The 25323-nt window shown below is 61.1% G+C and overlaps 2 protein-coding genes across 10 annotated transcripts in view; one reads left to right on the forward strand and one right to left on the reverse strand.

Moving 5' to 3' along the window:
• The window catches only part of PCSK4 (proprotein convertase subtilisin/kexin type 4), a 139500-nt gene that overhangs the window by 45483 nt on the left and 68694 nt on the right, over window positions 1-25323 (forward strand). The window lies entirely within an intron of this gene.
• On the reverse strand, window positions 396-25241 carry DAZAP1 (DAZ associated protein 1). Of its 9 annotated transcripts, XM_053220237.1 has the most exons (15): window positions 24938-25241; window positions 23738-23864; window positions 17398-17462; window positions 17247-17287; window positions 16454-16620; window positions 16097-16162; window positions 14116-14226; window positions 12859-12907; window positions 9531-9613; window positions 6547-6700; window positions 5145-5174; window positions 4877-5017; window positions 3356-3532; window positions 2274-2363; window positions 1237-1354 (listed from the first exon to the last, which is right to left on the reverse strand). In XM_053220237.1, exons 1-14 carry the CDS (start codon window positions 24964-24966, stop codon window positions 2284-2286), a joined length of 1320 nt encoding a protein of 439 aa, XP_053076212.1. In that variant the 5' UTR covers window positions 24967-25241; the 3' UTR covers window positions 1237-1354; window positions 2274-2283. The 9 variants fall into 9 exon arrangements, with proteins under 9 accessions (XP_053076211.1, XP_026905251.2, XP_053076213.1 ...); XM_053220236.1 differs by lacking the exon at window positions 2274-2363 and having other exon boundaries at window positions 396-1354; window positions 14116-14223; window positions 24938-25221; XM_027049450.2 differs by lacking the exon at window positions 2274-2363 and having other exon boundaries at window positions 396-1354; window positions 24938-25217.

Consider the following 25323-nt stretch of genomic DNA (forward strand, 5'->3'; position numbering starts at 1 on the left):
CCTGGTGGCCGCCGTGGGATGCTGGCCAGAGCTCAGCCCTCCCCACCTCCTGGCTCAGGCTTCCCTCCTCCCTCACCTCCACCGTTGGTCCTTGAGCTCTAGGAGCCGGGGCCATCATGCTGCCTCCCGCCCCGGCCACGGGATGGCCCCCACCCACCCGGATCCGTCCGAGCACCTTTCCCTTGGCATTCGGCGGGTGGCCGCTGAGCCCCGGGAGCCTGGGCCGGCAGCTTGCACCAGGTCCCCGGCTCCCCACGCGGGCAGGTGGGGCCTGGCTCCTGAGCCCCGGGAGGTGGGGAGGGCCGGCACAGGTCTCCCGCAGGGACGGGCTCCTCCTGGACACAGAAGGGACGCACAGCCGACAGCAAGGAGGGAATAAAAGCACACAACGTGGGTTTCTAATCCAAACGCACTTCTCTTTATTCAAACCAGGGTCAAACTGGTCGGTGGGGACGCCCTGCCCTGAAACCACGTGCGCGGGAGAGCGGCTGACAAGGCCTCCTTGTCCTTGCTGCCGGGGCGGACGCGGGGCGGCGCCGGCAGAGGCTGGGCGGGCGCGGCGGCCCCCACGGCGCACCTGCGGGCGCTGCCAGGCAGGTCAGTCGACAAAAGCAAGGAATAAACAAAAAACAAAACACGCTCAGTAGACTTTTTCTGTAAGCTCCCAGAGTTTCTGGACCAACAAGCCCCGACCCTCAAAGCCAGGAGTGAGGCACTGAAACGCCCCTCACTGCCACCAGTGCCGACGGAAACCCTGCTTTAAATTAAAAAATAAGCCAGTATACATCGTAGAAAATTTCTCTTAAAAATCTCACAATTTGTAAATGTATATTTTTTCTTTAACATAAAAGTTTACAATATACGGTAAAACAAAAGGCTCAGGAAAATAATTTCAAAAAAAAGGAAGAAAAAGAAACCTGAAGTTTTGAATTAAAGCTGAAGACATTTTTTTTAAACCCTGTTGTTGAACCAGTGACTTTTTTTTATTGTGCTGATGGGTTAGAGAAAGAAATATGTTTAAAAACTTCAGTCCAGACACCCACAGCCGCCTCCAAAAGCCTCTCGCCCCCCTCCCCCCAACGGTGAGCCGCTATTTTTCTGCCAAGTTTGTGATTGTCACGAGTTCACAAGTTTTAAATCCTGGGTCTCGGCCGCCCTGACATCCACACGGCGCCGGCCAGCTAGCGTCGGTACGGGTGGAATCCTTGCACGTTGTGGTTCTGACCTCGTCCAAAGCCACTTCCGCCGGCGGGGGGGCCCCCCGAGCCCGGCACTGAGGGGCCCCCATACGAGGGGGGCTGCTGGCTGGGATCTGAGAAGCCCTGTCCGAAGCCGGCCAAGTCCTGTCCGTAACCTGCAGGAAAGGAGCCCGGTGAGCTGCGGCGGGATGGCAGCTCTCGCCCTAACGGCCAGGGAGCGGTCCGTGCCCGTAGAGCCCGTCCCGACCCCCCCGCAGGGCCCTGACCACGGTCTCTGTGCAGAAGGAAAAGCAGCTCGGAGACCCGGAGGACCCCACAGCCTGTCCCATCCGACCTCGGCCTCGCCTCCCCACCCAGTCCCGAGGACCTGGGGTTGGGCCCTGGCCACTGGAGACCTTTGAGCTCGGAAATGTTAAGAGGACCCGGCCCGGCTCAGTAGACTGAGGGTTTCTAAAAAGTTTAATCTTAGTGTGATGCACCCGGGGGGCGGGGGGGAAGGGGTGCAGGCAGGGAGCTCAGGCACAATTCCCAGCGATTAAGAAATGCAAGCCTAGCCCAGGCCCCTCCCTCCAGGGTGACCCCCAGACCCGAGACGGTCCTCTCTGCAGCGCTGACCCCACCTGGGATCTTCCCTAAGACCGACGGGTGTGAGGAAAGACTGTGTGCCCAACCCAACGCCAGGCGTAAGTGACTCTGGGCACCGTGCCTGCAGAGCCTGCCCCGGGCGGGCCAGGGCCCTCCTCGGAACAGGGCCTAGAGCCTGAAGCTGACCTCAGAATGCGTGGGAGGCACTCTGGAAAGGGGACCGGCACCAGCCTGCACGCCTGGGGTGAAGGCGTGTCCCAAGGCCCCCGGATCCCCAGTAGAGGGTGCACATGGGGCGCCGACGCCTGCTGCCCGCAGAGGCAGAGCTCTAGGGCCCACGGGCTGTGGCCAGTTGAGATCCTCGCCCCAGCAAGGGCCCCGTCCCAGAGGGCACCGCCAGGTCCACCCCCGCCCAGGACGGCAGAGGAGGCCGTGCCCGCTGCCCGGTACAGGCAGAGTGGGGACCGTGGATGAGAAGGTGCCACCTACCTAGGCCACATCACTGCTCAGCCTGACCATAAGAGTGTAAACAAAGTATGGGCCCGAAGCCTGACGGGTCTTGAGAATAGGTAGCCAGGCCTGGCAAGAGACGAGACCAGGGTGACTACCCCAGGGCAGCCTGGGCAGAGGGGCGGGGCGGGGCCACGCTGGCGGTCAGCACACCCCCGCCCGGGGCTGCTCGTGCGCCGGACACGTGTTCTGCTGGGGTGGGGGGGTGACAACCCACGCACTCAGGGACCGTGGCGTGGCACGGCGCCAAGGGGCCAAGCTGCTGCGATGCCGGGCTACTGGGAGCAGCCGGCCGAGAACGGCAATCGAGGGCAAGAACAGCCTCACGCATAGACACTGAAGTCTTGGGCGAAACACAGTGTGAACAACCACGTGGGAGTAGCAGAGCCCCAGGCGAGGAGACGTGGGCCGAAGCCATGGCTCCCACAGGAGCCCCCGAAGCCCCAGAAGACAGGCAGCCCGCCTGCGTGGCCCCGCAGAGGTGGCAGGAGGCCCAGGATGGAGGCCTGCTCTACCCAGGACACGGGGCCCAGCCCCGTCCTCACGAGCCCCTCCCATGCACGCCACGGGCCACCACCTCGTAGACCCCGGGCTCAGAGGCACCTAGTCCACGACCAGCCCCTCCAGTGAAGCATGGTGACGCCCTCGCCAGCGCCCGCCACAGACCAGAGCCACGAGCCCACGTGGCCAACAGGTGCCCTCCCTGCACGCTGCACTTGGAAAACGAGACCAAGGAACAGTGCCTACTGGGGGCGCCCCACTGAGCCCGTGCGCACCATTCTCCTGGGGGCCCGGTCACAGCCGCAGGCTCCCCAACCCACAGGCCCTGGGACACCTGCCGCTCACGCGATGGATGCGTTTCTCAGACAGCTCCCTAGCAAAACCCCAGGAAACCAAAATCCTTCTTTTCATTTTGCCGGACGCTCTCCGACAAGCCCCAGCAGAGCGGGCCTCCGTCACAGACGCTGGCAGGGAGGAAGGCGGAAGGTGGCGGGGCCGGATCCCCGGCCCCAGGCCTTGAACGCAGGTCTCCGGCGCGGGCGAGAGTTACAGCCACTCACCGTACTGGCTGTAGGGGAAGTCTGGCTGGGCCGTCGGGGGCTTGCTCATGTCGGGGGCGGCCTGAGACGGAGGCGGTGGGAAGGCCAGAGGTGCTGCCCCTGGAGTAGCAGGTGGAGGAGGGACCCCAGGCGGGGCAAACTGATCCGGCGGTGGAGGCGGGGGCCCGTAGCCAAAGCCTGCGCGCAAACAGGAGAGGAAGACACACACACAGTGCACGACCGCGGCCCAGCCTACGGGAGCTGCCCGCGCCATTTCCTGCCGAGACGCACCAAGTGGCCAGGTCCTGGGGATGTGCCCCGGCTGGGAGAAGGCGGCATGCGGACTAGCGATGGTCTGGAAGGCTGGGGTGCCCGGGTGGGCCTGGGGCAGCCTGTCACCGCACCTCTGACAGCGAGTCTCAGACAGGAACTCCACAGGGAGTAACTGCACTGAAATACTCTTGAAAAAACCAAAACCAGGTGCCTAACAAAGCACAATCTGTGCTCTGAGAAGACAAGAAGAATCACAGTGAGCCTTTCACGAGGGCGGGGGTCACGCCTGTCCACACTCTGTCCTGGGGGGCTCCAGAAAACCGGTTTCTATCCACCTGTGTTCTTGTTAGAAATAAAAATCTGGGGCACCTAGGTGGCTCAGTCAGTTAAGCGTCCGACTTAGGCTCAGATTATGATCTCACAGTTCGTGAATTCAAGCCCCACATCGGGCTCTCTGCTGACAGCTCAGAGCCTAGAGCCTGCCTCGGATTCTGTGTCTCCCCTTCTCTCTGCCCCTCCCCTGCTTGCACTGTCTCTCTCTCTCTCTCTCTCTCAAAAATAAATAAACATTAAAAAGAAAAAGAAAATCTGATGTGGTCCGGGCCACGGGCAGCCGTGGAGCCCGAAAAATGTGACTGACCCAAGCCTGTGGTGCATCCCAAAAGCAGAACACATGTGGGCGCCCAAGGTCTTCACGGGAAGACCGGGGGACAGTCTGTGTGGGCCGCAGGGCAAGAGCAGTGGCCAGCCACACTCAATCAGGTGAGGGTCTCTTTCCTCCTGAAGACCCAGTCACCAGGAGTGGCCACACCCTTTTCTTTTTTCCTTTAGACCCTCCCCCCCCCCCCCCCCCCGGAGAGAAAAAGCAGCGGGGAGACAGCACACACGCACGAACAGGGGAGGGGGCAGAGGGGACAAGAGTCACATGCTCAACCGACTGAGCCACCAGGTGCCCTGGCCACAACCCCTTCCTACCAGGGACGAGCACTGAACCTTGCAGGCCTGCCAGCCGTCAGCCGCCCGGGCACAAAGCAGAACAGAGGAGGGAGGACTGAGACTCCAGCTCGTATGCCCTCTAGCCCTTCGCTGCTCTGTTACAAGTTACAAGGCCAGGTCCAAAGGCCCCGTGCTGCGACCGCTCGCAGGGCCCGCCCCAGTGACGTGGCACGCTCATCTTGGACGACACAGGTGTCATCCACACGGCCCTCCGAGCAGAGGGGCGTGGACACGCGGCACCCCAGCCCCCCTCCTGGGGCCCACAGGACTTACTGAACTGTGGAGGGGCACCGTAGCCCTGTGGGAAGCCCTGAGGAGGGGGGAAGCCTCCAGGAGGGGTGGACACAATGTAAGAGGTGAACGGTGGCGGCGGTGGGGGGGCTCCTCTTCCCGCAGGGGGCGGTCCATAGCCACCTGTAACACAGGACACAGAGGTGAGGGCAAGGGCGTGGCACACGAGGCTCCGGGCCGCCCTGGCCCGCCGCGGGGCTGCCCCATTTCAGACCCTGTTCCTTCTCAGTTGCCCATGATGAGGACTTACCGATTGCCTGTCCGGCTGGTACCCACATTCCTAAACAGGAAAACAGAGAGGGTGGTTGGTGCCCGTCAGCTGAGCCCCGCTCCCCCCGACAGCACTGGCTGTGCCGGTGAGAAGCCCTTCTGGAAACGCACCCGAGGGGCCTGGCGTCCTGTTGCACTGTGGGCACCAGGGCGGGATGTCCCAGCCCCGAGGAAGGCGTCAGAGGAGCCCGTGGTAGACCGGGAGCACAGGCGTGACCCCCAGAGCTTCTCCAGCACCTGGGTATGGGGAAAGAGCTGCCGCTCGCGTCCTGCTTCTATGGGATGGGGGCTGGGGTGGGGGAGGGGCTCCCAAGAGAAGCCTGTTGGGTCAGGTGGCCCCGGCCCTTCCACAGAACCCACCAGAAAGGGTGGGAGGAACACCCACAGATCAGGGGCTGGGAGACACAGGTGGGACCTCAGGCTGGGCGGTGGGGGCTCGGGGCCGGCCACCAGCCGAGCTAGTGGGCACGCGGGATAACTGGTTTTCTAGGGCTGTGTGTTCTTCTGCAATAAAGAATTTTTTAAAAGACGACTCTGTGAGCCCCAAGAGGGGGCGCCAGGTGCCTCTGGATGCAGACAGGCCCACCTGACCTCCTTCTGCCCCTCCTTGGACACTAAAGGGGGTAGAGGCTACCAGATCCTGTCCTGGAGCCCCTAGGCACCCCAATCCTTCTGCCAAGCTGTCCTTAACCACTCTGCTGACCCATCACGAGGATCTGACAGCCCAAGGAGCAGGAGCAGACCGAGAGGGTGAAGGAAACAGGACTCTGGGGCAAAAGCCCCAGTCTCCCTAAGAGCATCTTATCTGGGCCCCCGAGAGGGCCAGGCCAGGCCCACTAGAGGGGGTGATGGTGACAGTGACGGACTCTCAAATCCACCAGGTCCTTCTGCCCATCCCCCTACCCCCAAGGCACTGCCACAGACCCCGGGGACAGCAAAGGTGTCAGCACGAGGCATCGAACTACTCCCTCAGGCCTGGGAGGCCCTCCTCCAGAGCACGGTACTTGGAGTAAAGATGCTCACTGCCCTCTGCCAACTACGGTTGAGACTCATCTGCCCAAACCACAGACGGGGACTCGGCTACGGCCCAGACACACCACCATCCTCCACACGGACCAGGTGACGACCTGGAACCTGGCCCCTTTCCGGTCTGCGTGCCGACCAGAAGGTGCCCCTCTAGGGGCACGCGTGCTATCGGGGGACCAGCATGGAGCCCGCACGCCAACCTGCTGGGCAGGAGACCCTGGGGCCGGACGAGCAGGGAGTACCACCTGTGCCTTCGTGGACCCACCACCCCGCGGGCTTGGGACCCCGGCCCCCCGAGCAGAAACCCCTGAGGCGGCCACCCGGGGGCCCGGCGGTTCTGGGTGCTGGGGACTCACCTTGTGGGCCGTATCCTTGCTGCCACGTGGGTGGGGGCTGGCCTGCCCAGCCATTAGCAGCACTGGGCACGACCCGGCTGCCCCACTGGCTGGCACCTGGCTGTCCCGGCGCTTGGCTTTTGCTGTCGCGTGGCTCGGCCCGTTTAACTTCCACCTAGACAAATGGAGCTGTGGTTTAGGGAGATGCCGAGGGTCCCGGACCCCCTTCCCTTCAGACACACCCTTGATAACTTATGACTACACTTAGCATCTTATTATGACTTAAAACTAAAACTTAACTATAAACCTTAGGCCAGTATTCTTTTTTTTTTTAATTAAATTTTTTTCTTTTTTTTCTTTTTCTTTTTTTTTGCTTAAAACATGTTTCTCAGGTACAACAGATGCAACGTAAGATGTGTTAAGCCCCACCCGCTGCGGGGCACCGAATGAAGGCCAAGAACCCTCAAGAGTTCTGGGTAACAAGGGGTCTTTCAGTGAAGGTAAAATGACAGCTTTCTCCTTCGGTGGCCTCCTCATCCCAGGGACACAGAGATCAGGACCGCCCGAACAGTCACAGCCCTCTCCCCGGGCCTCCCAAGGGCCCCGGCGTGGCAGGAGCCCGCCGCTACGGAGCACGTCGGGGAGCAGCCGGGCCCACACGCACGAGGCCTCTCTGGAGCCCACCCGCCCTGCCCTGTGCCGTGAGCTCATACCTGAGAAACACAGTTGGTTTCCTTAGGTTTTTTATTTAAAATGTCTAATGGAAGATAAGGACTTACCTTCCCCAGGCTAACGCTTAAAGAATCTCAATTAACTCAAAATAATGTCAGAGGGAATGGATGTGATAAAGAGAATCTTACATTACATCTAACAAAAAAAGTAAACGAACATGCAATAAAATGGACATTTGAATCAGTAAGCAATCTTCATACTGTGTTAGGTCAGCAGCCCAGGACCCTTCCTGTCGGGTGTTGTCAGGAGCCACAGCAGTGGGGGGGGGGGGGGGGGGGACGGGGACCCAGAGGTGCCCTACCTTAGTGTCCTACCTGCACTAGGCGCTGTGGCCACCACACAGCTCTCTCCCTTCCACAGCCTCTGTCCCCCAATTATAGGGCTGCTTCGGCAGTTGAGAACCTTGAAATTTTGTTTTTTTATGACAAGTTTTAATGAGAAGAGACAATAAAGCCACTTGGAGTCCTCCTTGGAATCTCATCATCTGATGAGCTAATAAGTGTTATGTATTCAAAGTTCCATCAGTGGCGCCCTAAGACCCCTTCCTGTCTAACACACAGGGACTGGGACAGAGGCACAAAGACGCCACATTCCTGGGGCCCCAAGGACACTCCACGGAGAGGAACAAAATCCCCGGTAGCTCAAGGCGATGTGACAGCAGGACCAAGGGACCCTTTCGAAGAACTCCAACTAACGAGTCTTCACGCACCCTCCTTAGGGGAATTTGGTTCCTGCTGATAAAGCGAAGCAGCCCTCGTAATTTTTGTTTAAAAACAACGTCTACCGTCCTCCTGTGGGAACGTGGGTGCAGTCACTCACCCTATTGCTTCTAACTGGAGGGGGACCCCAGGCCTTTCTGGAGGGACCCCCACTAAGGAGCCAGCCCGCCAGTGAAGGTCGGGCCGTGGGGACAGGGCGAGGCTGGGGGCTCCCGCCCGTGTGCACCTTACTGTACAAGTTGAGCCCCACACCGAGAAGCCACCTCAGTCTCCGCTCTGTGCTCCGTGCAGACCAGACTCAGACACCGATGCGTCCTACAAAACCGGGGCGGGGACGGCCGCCTGGAGACGGGAGCAGATCCGTGCGCTTATCGGCCTTTCTGCCCCTAGAGTGGGCCCAGGCTCCGTCCAAGTTTTAAATGTCACGGTACCTTCAAGTATTGAACGCGGACTCCTTTGCACTTGTGTTCGTAACTGGCATGCGTCCTTGAGATCTGCATGCAAATTCTGAACTAAAAGCTTCAATGGACGTCGGAGCGAGACTTGTGTATGCTCGCTCGGGTTCAGACGGAATTAAGCCTGCGACAACACCTGCACTAGCCTCCTTTGGATGCACACAGCTGCGCACGCGGCCGTGCTTATCAACTTCCGGGGAGCGGGCTGCGGGGCTGGGGGGGGGGGGGGCAGGAGGGGCAGGAGGGGCAGGACCCCGTGGTGCCTCATTGCCCGCACGCTATCTTAACTGACAAAAACAGCCACGGCCCTGTCACCAGGCCCGGGCTTGGTGGCCGAGGGAACGAGGAAGTGCCGGCTTCGTGGCACCCACGTGGCCCGCCGGGCTGCACAGAGCAGGTTCTGAAAGGCCCGAGACGGGAGTCCTGCAAAGCCTCTGCTAACGCTAAGGGACCCCACGCTGAAGAATTTCTACCAGCGGTTTATTTGAGTGAGCCCCCCCCACCACAGCTCCGAGCCGCCCGCGTCCGCGGCAGCAACACAGTATGAAGACGGGACAACCAGAGGTCACTTGACTGCACGGAGGTAAGTACTACCGAGAGCATGTGCTTGGGGCCGGAGTTTCACAGTAAGTGACCCAATTAAAAAAAAACCAATCCTTCAGGATGTTTACGTCTCTTTCGGTTTCACACGGAATCGGTTTTCAAGGGTTCGCCGCCCCCCACGTTACGGGGCGGCTGAGACAATCGGAATGCGGGACAGACATCTGAAGGAGTGGTCACTGAAACCAAGCCTGAGACAACCTGCGATTTCACTGGAGGCCAGCCCACAAGCCCCCCCCCCCACCCCGGACTGAGCCCCTCGGCCGGGGCCCACCCCGCCCACCGGTCCCAGGGGGATCCAGAGCGAGGGGTGCTGGGAGCAGAGCCCCTCAGGCAGGATGGGCCCCCAGCTTTGGCAGACCCCCCCCCTGCCTCCCCCCCCCCCCCACTGACTGACCCAGCCCCCTTTACCGTTAAGGAATCTGTGTTTCCAGTGAAATCCCTAAGTTGCCTAAGACTTGGTTTGATCTTAAGGTAAAATAAAACTACAACTACACACTTTTTTGCCCATGATGTCGTGAAAATGCATGTTGACAGCCTGGTCCACTGATTGTTCGTCCTCGAAAGTAATAAATCCAAAACCTAGCCAACGACGAAGAGTGAATCAAGGTAGCAGGGCGTTGTGACACAAAACAGGGTGATGAACAGTATCAGGGCCGGGCCGAGGGGTCGCCCCAGGGTTTCAGGAAGCCGAGTGTGTGCGGCTGCGGTGACGCAGGCGGGGCTCCGTGTGGAAACACAGGGGGAGCCACGGGGGGCGGGGGGGGGCCGTCGCGGAGCGCGGCAGCCGAGCGGTAAGACGGTGGGCGCCGGGCCGGAGCCAGAGCGCGCGGCGGAGGGGGCCGCCGTGCTCCCCCGGGGCAGGGGAGCGGGCCGAGAGCTCCGCCTCCGTCGGGGGGGGGGGGTGTGTGTGTGCCGTGGGTGCGCGTCTGCTTTTCTGAAACCCGGGATTCTCCCCCTCGGCTTGCAATTTGCTTTGCAACTAGTGCTGACAGCAGCCATATATCGTTCTAGCGCGTTAAACAGAAGTACGGTCTCTACACAGTTAGTGCCTCGCTAAGCTTATCCAACGCTGTTGGGTAAGCCCAAGGAGTCCTCTAGAAGTAACATACGTATGTATACAGGTGTCTATCTGTACGTATCTACTTAAGTAAAATACACAAAGATACAGGCCACAACGGGTTCCAGCAGGTCAAACTCTGCTGTCAGCAGCAAGAGCGAGAGGCACCGTGTCATCAAAGAGAGAATTTTAACGGGAAAAAAATTTAGCGTTTCCCAAACACAAGAAAGTGGCAGTATAAACGAAGTTTGGTTGGTCTGGGTGAGTGTGACCGCCCGGCTAACGTGGCACGTCTGGTCCTCGGTCGACTGCACTGTCTCCCCCGGGGCCCGTCTGCTCTGAGCACAAAAGGACGCGTGCGGCACAGAGCCGCCAGAAGACGCCGGAGAACAAAAGGCAGCTGAGGGGAAGGGCTGGCAGCCCGGACCGGGCAGGAGAGGGGCGTGGGGCGGGGGCGGGGCCGATGGAAAGAGCCTGGGTCGGGCCTGTGCGGGGAAAGTGCCGCCTGCCGCCCAGGCCTGGGCTGAGGAGTCAGAGTGGGCAGGGAGGGGGAGTCGGGGAGGAGCGGCCAATCCCAGGGCCCCTCAAGCTGATGGAGGAGGGACTCTGAGCTCTGAGGCTGCAGTGGCTGGAGCTGGACCAGGTGGGACTGGAGACAAAACCTTGCTGGAGAGGATGGGGGGGGGGGGGGGAAGACAGCTCAGAAACTTGGATGAGGCCGGAAGAGAGGGACACCCAGGATTCGGGAGGCTTCTGTGTCTGCACACGCGTGTGCCCGAGCGTGACTATGCACACACTCACACAAGAATCTGCACACGGCGTGCGAGAAGGAGCGGAATGGCGGCAGCGGGACGAGGACGAAAGACAAACAGGGGGAGCTAGAAGCTGGAGCGGGGAGACGCCGGAGAGGAAGGTGTGAGGCGAGCAGAGGCAGCGGCCGGGACCAGGGGCGGGGCAGGGTCAGAGTCTTGCTGTACCCGGTGAGACACATGCAGAATCCCCCGGACACGGACAGGGATAGTGTCTTAAATGAGCAGAGAGGGAGGAAGGAGGCAGAGCCTTGGAAAAGACCTAGGAAGAGGAGAAAGCGGGATGGGCTCTCTTGGGCGCCCCCGCCCAGCCCACTGGGGGCTCCTGTGGTCGCTCCCACCCTGTGCTGCCCTGTGCTGGTCTGGGTGCTCGCAGGGACTCAGAGCCTGATGCGGAGGAGGGCAGCGTGAGCCTCCATGGGAACGTGGGTCCCAAGGCCAAGCCCGAAGCGCTCTCCCCACCACCTCCTCCTGCCTGCACCCCCAGCCCACGGCAGCTCAGTGTGCTCCCTGGGCCCAGGGCCAGGCCTCAGGGGACCGACCAGGGGTAGGAATCTAAGAGCAGCCCTCAGGATTCCATGTCCTGAAGTTTCACAAGACCCGAGGCAAATAGTGGAACACAACATGGGTGATGAACAGCAGGTTTAAAAATTAACATTTTCCCAAAGTGCAGGAGTGTCTGCAACCACAGGGCTGGCGTGGTCCGTTATAGCGCAAGAGGCGGTGAGTCTTGGGTAAGGAGCCCCGGGGCGGGGCGTCTAGGGACGCATCTGTCTGTCAAGAGGCGACATCACCACTGAGGAAGCGGACAGAAACACACTGAAACTTCGTTTACACCCCACTGGAGCAAAGCCCGTTCCCTCCTCTGACTGCGGGACTGGCCTGTACCTGTGTGATATAATTTAGCACCTGGAGAAGAGAAATCTAAAGAGATATCGTTAATCACAAACAATTCACAGAGAGAAAAGGAAAAACAACTTACTTAACGTTACTGTACTTTACTATGAAACACTTAAGTACGTCACTAAGCATGTATGTCCACGTTAAAATTAAGCTAAGACTTAACAGCCTAATCGACATGAGGTGAGGATACGTCACTTATCATGGAGGAAGAGAAGGAAGGAAGTTCAAATGGCAAACTATTCTCCAGCATGGCGGGCGCATGCTGCGGCGGCGCCGGCTCAGTGCGCTAGGGGGGCCTCCGACGGGGCTGGGGCGCGGGCTGCACGGCGCCCAGACTGGCAGGGCAGCTCACACAGCCGGTCCAAAAGCGGTGGATGAACCAAATCATACGGGCGGGCAGACAGCAGCAGCCACAAAAAAAAAAAAAAAAAAAAGAAAAAAGAAAAAAGAAGAAGAAAAAGGGGGGAAAAAAAGAAAGAAAAAAAGGAAAAGGGGGGGCACAGAAATTGGGTGCCCACTGTCCCAGCCCCAGGAACCTCATGGGGATGCATTGAGGCAGCTCCTCACCCTCCTCCCGCTGCCCCAGTCTTAGGGGAACAGGAAACAAGAAAAACAAAAAAAAAAGCATGGGATGATAAAGTCAAGTCACGTTCAAGCCGAGCTGGGGCAGACCTAGCCTGACGCCATGGAATGAGGCCTGCCGGGGCGGGGCGGGGCGGGGCGGGGGTGGCGGGGGGACTCTGAGCAGGACGCGGCCCTGAGTGACGAGCGCACCATTTGAAAAAAAGCACCGATCTTTCTGTACACATTTAAAAACAGAAACCGTGTTAAAATTCACGTCAAGTTGTAAAAACTTCAAAAGAACGAGCCAAAAAAACCCTAGGACGCCTGACCTTGGGAAGCAGACAGGCTGGGGCTGCACAGGAAGGGCCTACGTTTTAATCATGTCTCCAAATCATCCTTCTCTGAGGCAATGCTCGCCACCACCACCACCTCATCGTGAGATAGTTTGCCATCTGAAGGGGAAGGTCAAGGACAAACTTCATCTCTTTTACCTCGAGGCCTCTGTTTCTCTGCGTCGTAGATCATGACCACTTCTGTGACCTGCAAGAGAGACGGTGTTCGAGAATCCGGGTGCCACGGGCGGCCACGAGCACATCTGGCTACCACAGAACTCCCGAGGCAACGGCAGCTCGGGGCTGCCTGCGGACACTCCCCGGGCAAGTCCAGAGGCCCCGAGGCCAGCCTTAAGGGCTTTGACGCCCGAGACTCACGGGACCCGAGACAGGGAAGCACAGGCCACCTCTGCCCCAAGTGCTCACACGGAGCCACCGGGACACCAGGGACCCGGCCCCGCACTCCAGCTGGAGGGCGGGGGGTGAGGACCACAGCGCGCCTTTCCCTTCACAGACAAGCCCAAAGGCTCAGGCGCCAGGATGGAAGGGCCCGTGTCCCGGTCAGCTCAGCTCCGCCCTCCCTGACAGACGTCCACCGGGACGGCATCTCTCCTCTCCCCGAGCACACAACGCCACATGCTCTGGCGCCCTTGGCACACTCAGGTGCCCCCCCGACAAACAGGCCGTAGGGAGGGCAAGGGGACGGCCCGCCAACAGGGTGCGCGGCCCGTCGGGGTCCGGGGCGACCCCACGCCTTTGCTTCGGGTGACTGGGACGCCCCTCCTCCTCCCCCCACGAGCCTGCATGCTGTCTGTCTCCTCTTCTGCCTGCCCTACTAGAACCGAGCACAAGTGATGCTAACCCCCCAGGAAGACTCTAATGGATTCCAGCCTCTTCCAGGAACAGAACCGGCCTGGGGAGAAGGTCTGCTGTCACTGAGGAAAAACCGAGCAGGTGACAGGTTCAAGAATCTCCCACGACACCCGGCCAGGGTATGAGTGCCCGGCGGCCCACAGGACGCGCGAGCCGCCGGAGCAGGGCAGCACAGGGCCCGAGCCGGCGCCCTCCCAGATGGCAGGGTCTGCACGGCTGCTCTGAGGACCTGGGCTAGAACATTCCTCCCGTGATGAGACACAGAAGTCTGGCTCCCACCGCCAGGCCAACCCCTGCTTCTCCCCAACACTATCCTAGCACCCTACACTGTGGCACCTCCGGCTGACCGGAAGGGCCTTTCGGGAGGTCGGCCTGGCGAGCGACTGTGCGCCTGGAAAAGCCGCACATCCCCTCTCCTGGGCTCAGGCCCGCTCTGGGGAAGACACAGGCCCCGAGGAGACAGCTGCCAGGCTTAACCTCTGTGCACACTTGGCTCCACCACTCCCGCCCCGCCCTGCCGTGCTCCGGCCCAGAACAACTCACCACTCCGAATTTCTTGAAGTATTCCCTGAGCTCTGTCTCACCGCAATTGTGAGGGATCCCACCGACAAATATCTTATTTGATTTACTGTTATCGCTCCTGGGTCCTTTCTGCTGTTTCAAGAGGGAAAACATGGTTAGTCCGTGCAGGGAACCCTCACAACCCTCTCTACAGTGCGTACGTGAGCTACACTCGGCGTTGGTTTTAGGAACCAGCGAAAAGCCAGACCCAAACAGTCCAAAACCCCACTGAATCCAAAGAGAATCACAATTGGCAAGCCATTGTAACTTTTCCCATTTTTCCAGGGAGTCCCAAGGTGACAGGGACCCGGCAGCACGGGCACCACTGCATTTCCAATGCGTGTGCACGGAGCGTGTGGTGGGTCCCTTGCGTAATTATCCCGAACGACAACGGCTGTAAAGTGTAAGGCTCTACGATCCGAAAAGCAAGGCCTCAGGAGGGCAAGGTGGCCGCGATGATGAAAACAGCTTTCCAGGTTTTTAGTGGGTGACCGGAGAGGACCATGGGAAGTTGCAGTAACTGAGAAGCCACTTGCCTCAACTGACCCCAGCGATCCCTCCCTCTCTGCAGACGGCCTCACGCCTGGGAGGGAAGCGCTGGACTCCAGGTGGAGGACCAGACCTCGGCCCCTACTCCTAGGGGGCTGCCTCCCCACCGCAGTCCTCACATGCCCCTCATCCTTCCTGGCCACGGGGCTCCCAGACTACGTCATCCTAGCCGCTCTGGACAACACGACTGAACTCTGGGGGTGGGCGAGGTCTCACAGGTCCACACAGGGGTCAAATGCCATCAAAATGCGGTTACCCTACATGACCATTCCGTCTTAGTAAAGAACACGAGTAACCAAATGGAATGTGAACGTGGCGGCCTCGGTTCCAGTCTGAAGAGAAGAGGTATGACACCACCTGTGGAAGAAGCCCAGAGCCACGAGTGCACTGTCTGGACACAGGTGGCCCTGGGCACCACGGCTGCTGCTTCAGCTGTGGGGGTGGGTATTCTGTGGGAGGACGTGCTTACAGGAGCTGCACGCTCCAGAACTTAGGAGCAGGAGATACAGAGATGAGACAGAAACACAGGCAACTTCAGGAAAATATTAACAATTGATGAAGCGAACAGATATATCTGACGCACTACTCTTCCGATCTTTCTGTAAAGTTCCTGGAAAGTTTCCTGATAGGAAATTGGGAAAATAAAAACTGTTTCAAGGGTCTGAAGCCCTTGTCTACAAGCAGCAGTTGGACTCTGCTAGAAATTCAGGTTCTCGGGCCCTGGCCCAGACAGGCTGATCAGATATGTGCCCTCTGCCTCCGGCCCGGCTCTGGCCAGGCCTCTCTGCTAGGACAAAGGCTTCCTGGATGACAGTCTTCTGAGACCTGCTGGGTGGTGGAAGGGGAGGTACGGGCGACAGTGGACGGAGGACGGGTCTGCTCCAGTTGGCCAAGCACCAAGGGCCACACGCCGCTCAGAGAATCCCTGAGGAGCCGCCACACCGGTGGATCCTGACTCAGTTGTTCGAACAACCGGCAAGCAGGCTCTTGGACACGGGCAAATGGCCCCTTGCCCCTGAGCCGCAGCACCTGGGCAGGCACGGCCGGCAAGCAGAGGGGGTGGGGGGCAGGTGCAGAGGGCGCTCTGACACGGGGACCCCCCCCTGGGGTAGGCGCAGAGCCACCACCGATGAGGAGAAAACGGACCGTTCTGGATCACAAACGGGTGCGAGCAGTCTTTTTCCTCCCGCTAAGACAGACTAGTAAGAGCACTTCTCTCGGCTATGAGATGAACAACGTGCGCCATTGGATGGATCCAAGCAACCCTCGGCTGCTCAGATACCGAATTGGGCCTCTGTTGCTCTCAATCGTAAGGAGCAAAGACACCAGATCAGAGGTGCGTATTTCCTTCCGACTGTGGCCACGAACGCACACGACACACCGAGAGACCACCTCACCCAGCCCGGCCCCTTACCCATCCTTCCTTCGGCCGTGTCCTCTCCGGCTGCATCCCCCGAGGTGTGCATGGCTTTGGGTCGATCTGTAGAAGTTTCAAACGAGCCCATCGTGAGCACGAAGCTATTTCCTCCAGAAAAGGTGCCGGCACGGCCAGCAAGCACGTGCCCCCCGTCATTCACCCCAGGTCCACGACCTACTCCGTCATACAGCCTCAGCCCGGAGCTGCAACCCCTTAAGCCAACCCCGCTAAAACACCCCTTGGCGTGAGCACCTCTCAAGCCCAGCGGCAGACGCAGCTGAAGGGGCCACGCACAGCAGGGCCGGGGCAGGGGGAAGGGGGGATGCGGGTGGTAGACTGAGGAAGGACACTTACGTTTCGGCCGTCCAGTGTGTGTGGTCTGCTGGCCAGCACCGTCCCCACACAGTTTGGGTCTTTAAATTTGACAAACCCAAAGCCTCGAGACTGGTTGGTGGTTTTATCTTTCATGATCACACAGTCTACAACTTCTCCATATTGGGAAAAGTAGCTGCGTAGAGTCTCTGCTCAGAGATTGGGACAAAAACACAGACACACACACCAGAGCGTTAAGCACAATATCACAGCAGGTGTGTAAGCACACACGCACACGTGCTCCTGGCCCTTCAGGCTGACCTGGGAAGTGCAACCAGCAACTCTTAAACTGGCACATCAGCGGACGGGGGTGGTTGAAGACGGAAAGGGCAGGAGGCCCCTGGGGAAGGACTGGGGATCCTAGACACGGACGCACATGTCTCTGCGTGAATTAGCGGGGGGGTGCGACTGACAACGGCAGTGGCCAAAGGCAATCTGAAAAGCGAAGTGTGAGGGGAGCCAGGCGGCCACCGGGAACGTCGACTACCACAAGCTGCTTAGGGCCCTGCACGGGGCCTGAGCTCGGCGACCGCGCCAGCAAGCCTGCAGACCTCCACACTCGTCTCCTGCCCTCCACGTCCCTCCCCTACCTCTGCCAGGACTCCAGGACGACTCCCGGTCCAGCGCCCCTCCTCCCCAGAATTCAAGACAGTAAGCTAACCAAGAAGGAAAGAAACCCTTCCCCCCCAAAAGTAGTAGCGAGACACAAATTCACACGCGTTCACGACCAAGGGGAGGCACGGTGCCTGGCATACAGGCGGTCCCCGCCACCTACCTTGGGTGGTGCTCCAGTCAAGACCGCCCACGAAGAGCTTCCTGCAATTCAACAAGAACACGTTTAGGGTCAAGATAGTCCTTGCCTCAAACATGTCAGCCACCTGCCCCCTCCTCAGATGGCAATCCACGAGAAGCTGGTGGAGACGTGCCTACATGTGCCGTGCGATTGTGGCAACGACGTGTGTCCACCGTGGCCACCGCCCGGCCTTGCCAGCTGTAGACAGGAAAGACGACATCAAGACCTACCAAGACGACGGGGAGCGAGGGTCACGACGCATAAGCAAAGACGACACATCCAGAGCCACACACCGTCACTGACCAAACCGGTGAGAAAACGAGACCTTGCAAAATGCACCAACAGGAGCCCCCAAACTGCAGAGGATCCGGGGTGCGGTTACGGGGCACACTTCCCCACTGCTCTTGCAGATACTATGGAGTTAGAAGTCGGGTCTGAAAGCACACTCAACAAACCAGAGCGGCAGCAGGGGTGGGGGCTCTAGGTTACAGCCTCAGGTATTGTCCACATGGTCGTGAGCAGGGACCCACAGATCACTCAGTACTGAAACCCTGGCCCATACTTCCCGCCCCAAGGCAGCCCAGGCTGGAACCTTCAAGAGGAATCGCACTATCACCTACCTGCCTCTTCTGCACACCCCACCTCTAGCGGGGTCTAGAACGCCAACAGGCCACAGGGTGGTGTCCACCATTCCCAATGCCCCCGGGCTGGCCAGGCCTGGAAACTGAGGCACTGGGGCACGTCCTAGGACAGGCCAGCGTGCTACAGCTACTCCAGCCCTTACTGGGGCAGAGCTCACACGTATCTCCAAGACCCACAGGCCCCTTCAGGCACCGCTCGGGCCCCCCACGAACCCAGAGAGCGGGTTCGGCAGAGGAGGGGCTTCAACTGCAGCGGTGGCGGCTCTGTGCTGCTGGCGTCCCCCAGGAAGAGGGGGCATGACCGCTGTCACCCTCAGAGTGGGACCTGGATGCCACCTGATCGGTCTTCAGATGCCAGCGGGCGGCCAAAGCTCAGTCCGCATCTGGGACACGGGGCTCCGCGGTCCCAGCGTCTGCAGCTGAGCGCAACTTGAAGACAAATGCACTCCGGAGCAACCAAGAAGGGCTGCCAGACAGGGTGCCACATCCTCCACCCCAGGACAAACCCCCGCGTGCCCGCCCTGGGCTCATTCCTACCGTGGCCTGTTCTCTGAGAACAGGCAACTCACGCACGGTGCGTGAGAAACCATTCCCACCACGAGACAGGTACCCAGTGCCAGCCTCAAAATGCCCGCAAGCCGGCCGCCACGGTCCAGGGAGGGGGGCACCGGGCAGGCACATCTGGCCGAGGCAGCTCCGTAAGGGGCAAGTTTCAGGGAACGTGCTGATCAAGCAGCAGGGGGAGGCCTCCATTTAGGCCTCATTAACTTAAGTCCGTGTCTCCTAGTACCCTTCAGAGCCAGGCCAGGCTCCTTCCCACCTCCAAACGCTCCCAGGGGAGGGAGGCCTCCCCAGAGGCCCAGGGCGCTGCCCAGAGCAAGCCGGGACTCAGGACGGCCCGCCCTCGCAGGGCCCGGCGCCCAGCCGATGAGTGGCTGCAGGCCCCCAGGCCGGCTGGCACCCCGGAGGAGGAGCCGCCTCGGAGCCGCGTGCCGGCCCACCCCTTCCACACAGTAGCGAACAAGGGTTTGCTGTGAAAACGCAAATTCATGCAGGAAAAAGAGACCTCGAGCATTCTTCAACAAAACAAAACAAAACCTAACTTTCTGAGCCACACACCAGCCTCTATCTAGCACGCCTCCAGCCAAAACGGCAAGGTCATAAGCAGGTATCCTTCCAAGCAACCCAATCCTTCGCCAGCGGCAGGCCTAGGAAGGAAGGAAGGAACTCGTCTGACCAGTCTTGGTTGCAGCCCTTATTTAAATTTCAAAATCAGACATTAAGGAGAAAAGACCAGAAATACCATCACCCACACAACTGACAACCTAGACTGCCCTGTGGACTGGATGGTAAAAAGGCATCAACGCTGTGCTCTCGTTTTATTGTGCTCTGCTGATTTCAGAGAACATTCTTGTTCACAAAGGGACACAGGGCTCTGCTCACTCCCCGATACTTCACAAAAGACGGACGCAGAGTATGGAGGGGACGCACAAATGGGGCAAAATGTAAGCCTGAGGAGTCTGGCTGGGAAAGAGCATCTAGGGACCTTGGTGACCATTTTGCAATGTTCTGCAAGCTCAAGGTCTATAAAACCATAAGCTCCGAGAGATGTCCCTCGCTGCGGAAACAACAGGACTCCAGGTCTCCCGGCTGCAGGCTCTAGGGGACCTGCCCCGACAGGCACAGCTGGTCACTAGGGGAAGAGAGCTCCAGGCTTCAGCGCTAGCTGCTCTGGGACTTTCTACTTCCTCTCCTCCTGCTCCGAGGGCATACTTTCCCTGGTCCGCAGACAGAAGGTGCCAACGGGTTCCGGAAGGTCCTGCGTAGGGCCCCTCCAGAGCCCCAGCACAAAGCCCCAACCTCTGAGCCTCAGAGACCACAGTGCGTTTAGCAGGCCCAGCCGGGCCCGGCCAGGCACGGCTCCACTGCTGCCCGGGCAGCAAAACCCTGACCGGTCGACACGGATGTGCATGCACGCCTGGCGCCGAGTGTGAGACCGTTCACCCCAGCAGCCATCCCGGGGCGGCCTAGACACGCTCACCTGGCAGCGTGTGGCTCTCAGGTGTCAACGGGTGCTCACACACGGGACCCTGCAGACGAAGCGGACGGCTGACTGTGTGGTTCCCCCTCCAGCCCTTCCCTGCTCTTAAGCGCACGAGAGTCATTACTCAGCAGAAGCGGAAAGTCAGGGGCCCCCCACAGCCCCTGAACCCCGCAGACGGCCAAGGGGACCTCCTGGCTCTCCCAGGTGACCGAGAGCCAGGTTCTTGAGGGGGAATGGGCAATACCACCACCCAGAGAGCCAGGGAGAGGCCGTCCGTGCCCTCCTGCCGACCTCCTCTCGGAAGGGGCTCTGCAAGGGTAACCCGGGCACCAGGCCCTGGTGGACTCTTCCCCTTGCCCACCCACTGAGACCGAACCCTGCTCTGGAGCACGACCCCGCTCCAGCTCTGTGTACTTTAGGGCAGCCGCGTGCTGTTTCTGCCAGAAAGTAAATCTTCGGCAGCTTCCCCTGGCCCAGGCCAGCCACTGCAGGCTCTGCCCCTCGGCAGCACGCTCGCAGGCTTCAGAAAGTGCCACCGTGCCTGGTGAGACAGCCACCAGTAAGGCAGCAGTGCGACAGAGCTTAGCTTAGCTCTGGAGGGCGAAAAGCAGAGGGCCCAGGACTGATCCTGGTTGTTTAGCAACAGCCCTTTCGACTTAAAGACACGCAACCCAGAGCCCATGCTCGCACTTTCCTGCTCCTCTGGTGCGGTCACACTGGGACCCTGTGTCCCTAAGTATGTCCTGTTTCCCCGTAGGGAGGGAAGCAGTCCGAGGAGGAACACACAGCACCGGCCCAGACGCCAGGGAGCCACCCCACTTCTGGCCCTCCCACTGCAACAGAAGAAAAGACCCGGAAGGCAACTGTTGGGACTCAGCCCTTACCCCAGAACCTGCCTCTGCCGGCCCTGCCCTCAGCAGCTCAGGCTTCCCTCCTGCCAGCAAAGTGAGATCACCCCCCCTCCCGACCACTGTGGGGGTTGAGTGACACATTCAGGAGAGAACCCCAGGACACCCCCAGTGCCTGGCATTAACTCCCGATGCCTGCAGCCTTCCACTGTAAGCTCCTCCCCCCCCACACACATACACCCTGGTACCCGGCAAGAGCCTCAAACAAATGACCTGCTGCTGAAAACGCTACTCACAATTCTGACAAGGTGTGACACTGTGATGAAGACAGTCACCCTGTGACGACAGCACCACCTCACTGAGGGACAAAATGTACACATTTGGGCCTGGCCCTGATCCCTGCCATTCCCTACAAGGGCTCTCCTGGCTCACCAAGAGCACGGGACTCCCAGCTCTGGCTCGTCTTAGGGGTCCCTGGGCAAGTCCCCTGCCCTTCTAAACCTCGGTCTGCCCTGCAGAGGAAAGGGCTGGACCTGGGGGACAAAGTTCGGGCCCAGCTCCCAGCAGGTGCTCTAGGAAGGGTGTCACTGGTGAGGTACTCTGGGTGAGTTTCTGCTTGTGAGGAGGGCGCACCACCGGTCAAGGTGCTCGACCAGATGCGAAAGCTGAAAACAGAACGAACTCGACCAGAGAGTCTCCCAACACCATGACCCCCCCTACAGGCGTCAGACTAGTTCCCACTACGGGAAACGAAAGCTAAACCAGGGGAACAAGCGGCAGGGACACACTGGGAACCAGGCTGAAAAGAGTAGACATCAAACAGGTGTCTCATTTAGAGTGATCTTGCCCCCAGGTGACACTGCGCAATATCTGGGGACGTCTGAGATTATCACAAGCAGGGGTGCTCCTGGGACTGAGTGCGTGGGGGCCAGGGATGCTGCTCGCCCCCGCGGTGCCCAGGATGCCCCAAATGGCAGCAGGGCTGGAGAGAAACCCTGTCCCAGAACAGCTCCAAAATGCCAAGGGGAGCAGCTCTACCCTCCACCCGTTCAGGTCTCACCGCCCCTACGTTGCAAGAAATGGCCCCCTCCCCAAGCACGACCTCTCTGACCAGACCATCAGGACTCTTCCCACCTCCCAGGCGCTAGTGAAAGCGGGTAGTCAACGAGTCCCTGCCCCTCAAGGCCCAGGCCTCTGGCCCCATCCTGCCAGCACTCAGAGGACCACTGGGCTGCTGGGGCAGCTGGGGTCACCCACCTTCTGTGCTTCTGGCTCCAGCGGCCTCGGCCTCCCGCTGCCTGCCCGCACCGCCTCTCAAAGTGCCCCGGACGCCACCTTGCCTTCTCTCCCTGGAGTCAGTTCTCTCCCACGGACTCTCCCCTTGAGAGTGTCCAGTTGCCCCGTCCTACTAGTAAGACACGAGCCAGATGAAATCCTCCCCCGACCTCTCTCCAGTTCCACCACACGAGCGGGCTCCGTCCTAACAGGAACTGGCCCCTGCCGAGCGCTCACGAGCACCCACAAGATCCCAGGCGCCTTCGGGGTCCCTGAAGCCTTGTGCCTGCACCGGTTCCAGGGTCAGAATCGTGAGACCCTCCACGAAACCAACTTCCTGAGGTTACGGCAGGGGAACGGGGGCTCAGTGCCACCCCCAGCAAGGTGAGCGTCCGTCCCCGGGTCCCTGGCTCAGAAGGGAGGCTATCAGCCCGTCACACATCTGCTCCGTGTGGCCACACGTGACGCTGCTGCTCCGATCACCCCTCTGCCCTTGAGACCCGGCCCTCCCTCTGCTCTGGCTGATTGGGACAGTCGGGACCCCGGTTTTCACCAGCCTCCTCTCTCCCCACAGCCTTCGCTTCAGAGGAACCTGAGCCAGCTCAGCGGTCACCACCTGGCGGGGCTCTCTTTCGTTGAAGACTCAAACTCACGAGTACATTCGTACGCTGGTGGGCGCCCCACACACAGGGCTCCTGTTAGCAAAGGGGGAGCAAGCCCTTCCCACCTATCAAGAGCTCCCTCAGTACGAGGCTGGCCAAAGACCAGAGCGAAGGAGACTGGAGATGAAGATGCAGCTCACGGGACGTCACTCAGACCTGTCACGTCCCGGTCACATCTGCCATCACCATCACCTGGCTCTAGGCACAACAGGAGCTCCTGCGTGGGAACCACCCCAAAGCAGGCAGGTGTGGACCCCTCACGGGAAACGGCATCAGGGCTCGTCAGGGGGCCCAAGGGACACTGCCCCCCCCCCCCGCCCCGGGATGTGGTGGCAAGGAGACCAAAGCAGACCCCGAAACCCCACTGGACGGAGTAGAGACAAGCATACTCTGGGAAAAGAGACCGATCGATACTTCCTGGCAACAGATTTCCACTTGCAAAACACGAAGAGATTTCGGGGACCCCTGTCTTGACAACTTTCAAAGGTGGGCGATCGGGGTGGCTTTTCGAGGGGAGAGGGGAAGGGAACCAGGCCCACCGGCCCCCGGCCCCACCGCCAGCTCCACGGCCTCGGCAGACCCGGGCTCGGGCCCTGGCAGCACACCCGAGGGCCGGTCTCGGGGTGTCCAGGCTCCCTTCCCTCCTAACCGCTGCTGGCCCTTGTGAGGGACCCCGCACTTTGGGCAGCGCTCTGGAAGGCCACGGCCATGGGGAGGTGACAGGTGCACGCTCTCTTCCGTCAGACTCTGCCCCATCTCTGGAGCACGGTGTCCCTGTTCCCTGGTTTCCAGTTGGACACACTGTGACACCCCCCCCCCACCTACGTGACCCGAAGAACACAGGTGTCCAGGCCCCCCCGCCGCCCCTGACAAGCTCAGCGGGGAGCTAAGGGTCTCCCTCCAGGGCCGCTGCGGTGTGCCGTTTTGGGGGGGGGGGGGGGGCACAACATGCCTGTCACGTCCGCCCGTGTAACCTGGACCTGGAGGCCGCACAAGGACTTACCGAACCCAGCGCTTGACCACAAACCCGCGCCTCTTCAAAGCTCCGGGCGTGGGGACACGCACACCCGCCCTGGGGCCGCCGGAGAAATGTAACCGAAAAACCACGCCGGCCGGGCAGGAGCCAGTGTCTGCAAAGAAAACTAGTCCGAGCCCCGAACTAGGACAGAAATGGGTTTCCGAGCCCCTCGGGGATCTCGGGCTCCGCTCCGGGCCGCGTGAGCATCACACGGGCTGTAATTACGACACGAACTCCCCACTAGTAGCTGCTCAAGCAGAGGCCCCGGGAAGCGGGCCTCTGCTGTCCACCCCCCGGCACGTCTGTCGCGGGGCGCGAGCCGCAAGGGGCTCCAGCTGCGAACCCATCAGATGGCGCGGGCGCGCGGAGATGGACACGCTGCCGAGGGCTCCGGCCCCGGCCGCCCCCCCCCCCCGTGACCTTCGCCCCCGAGCCCTCGGTCTGCGAACCTTCCGCGTTCTTAGCACTTCGGGAAGGGGCCAAGAGCGGAAACGGGGCGAGCCGCCACCCCGAGTCCCGGCTGGAACAAGTTCTGCGCGGCGGCGGAACTGGCACTCCGGGGCCGGGCCCGCCACGTGCGCCGACCCGCCAAGTTGGTGCGCGGGCTGGGGGCGGGGGAGCCCCGGGCGCCCCAGAACCCTCCCGTTTCCGCTCGGGCTCCGCCACCGGGAAGTGCAAGCGAGGCGGAAGACAAGGCGCCCCAGACCCCTCCGGAGCTCCCGCTGCGGGTCCCGCTCGGCCAGAAAGCAGCGGGGTCCCTGCGGACGCTCCCAGAGCCCCGTTCCGGGTCCCCCAGCAAAAAACCCAGACGCGGGGGGCGGACGAGACGACCCGGATCCCCAGTTTCCCGCGTCCGATTCCCCCAGCGGGAAAGTCGGGCGCGGCGGCGGCGGCGGCGGCGGCGGCGGGGACGTCCTGACACCCCCCCCACCCGCCGGGAGCTCCCGTTCCGAGTCCACCTCAGGCAGGAAACAGCGGGGTCCCCCCCGACCCTCCCAGGGGCGCCCTGGCCAGGAAGCGGCGGGACGCCGGACTCCCAGGATCCCGCTCGCCACCCCCCCTCTCGCCGCGTCCCGGGTGCGCGGACCCCCAGGCCACCGGGCCCCAGCGCGGCCCGGCGGCGTGACCTTGACGGGGGCCGGGGCGGCGTCTGGGCGGCGACGGCGCAGGCCGGCGCGTCCTCACCCGATCTCGTCAGCGCCCGAGTTGTTCATGGCGGCGGCGCTCGGCGTCCCGGGCCCCCTGGCTCGCTCCCGCCTCCGGAAGGTCACCGGCCCCGGCGCCCTCCCCACAGCCGCGGCCCGGATCTGCGCAACGGCGGCGGCCGCGCTGCCTCCTCCCCTCAGCGCCAACGGTCACCGCGCGCCACCGCGCCCGCGCCGCCGCCCTGCGCACGCCCGGGCGCGCTCCCGCACGGGGCCTCCGGGGGCGGGGCCAGGGGTGCGCCCGCCTAAGTGCGTGCGTTCCTGCGTGCGTGCCTTGCGTGCGGTAGCCACCACCGCGCGGCGGCCTCGGTCCTCCTCGGCTCTCGGCGTCGCCGCAGGGTGTTCTGGGAAGTGGAGTCCCCCCCG

This window comes from Acinonyx jubatus, chromosome A2, assembly GCF_027475565.1.
Source record: "Acinonyx jubatus isolate Ajub_Pintada_27869175 chromosome A2, VMU_Ajub_asm_v1.0, whole genome shotgun sequence".
Taxonomy (NCBI): Eukaryota; Metazoa; Chordata; class Mammalia; order Carnivora; family Felidae; genus Acinonyx; species Acinonyx jubatus.

Coding starts and splice junctions, on each gene's coding strand:
- DAZAP1 (XM_027049450.2), bottom strand. CDS start 24,966: ATGAACAACTCGGGCGCTGACGAGATCGG. Junction 9,614..12,858: donor AGAGAAACAGAGGCCTCGAG/GTAAAAGAGATG, acceptor GTCGTTGGCTAG/GTTTTGGATTTATTACTTTC. Junction 6,701..9,530: donor ACGACATCATGGGCAAAAAA/GTGTGTAGTTGT, acceptor CCATTTGTCTAG/GTGGAAGTTAAACGGGCCGA.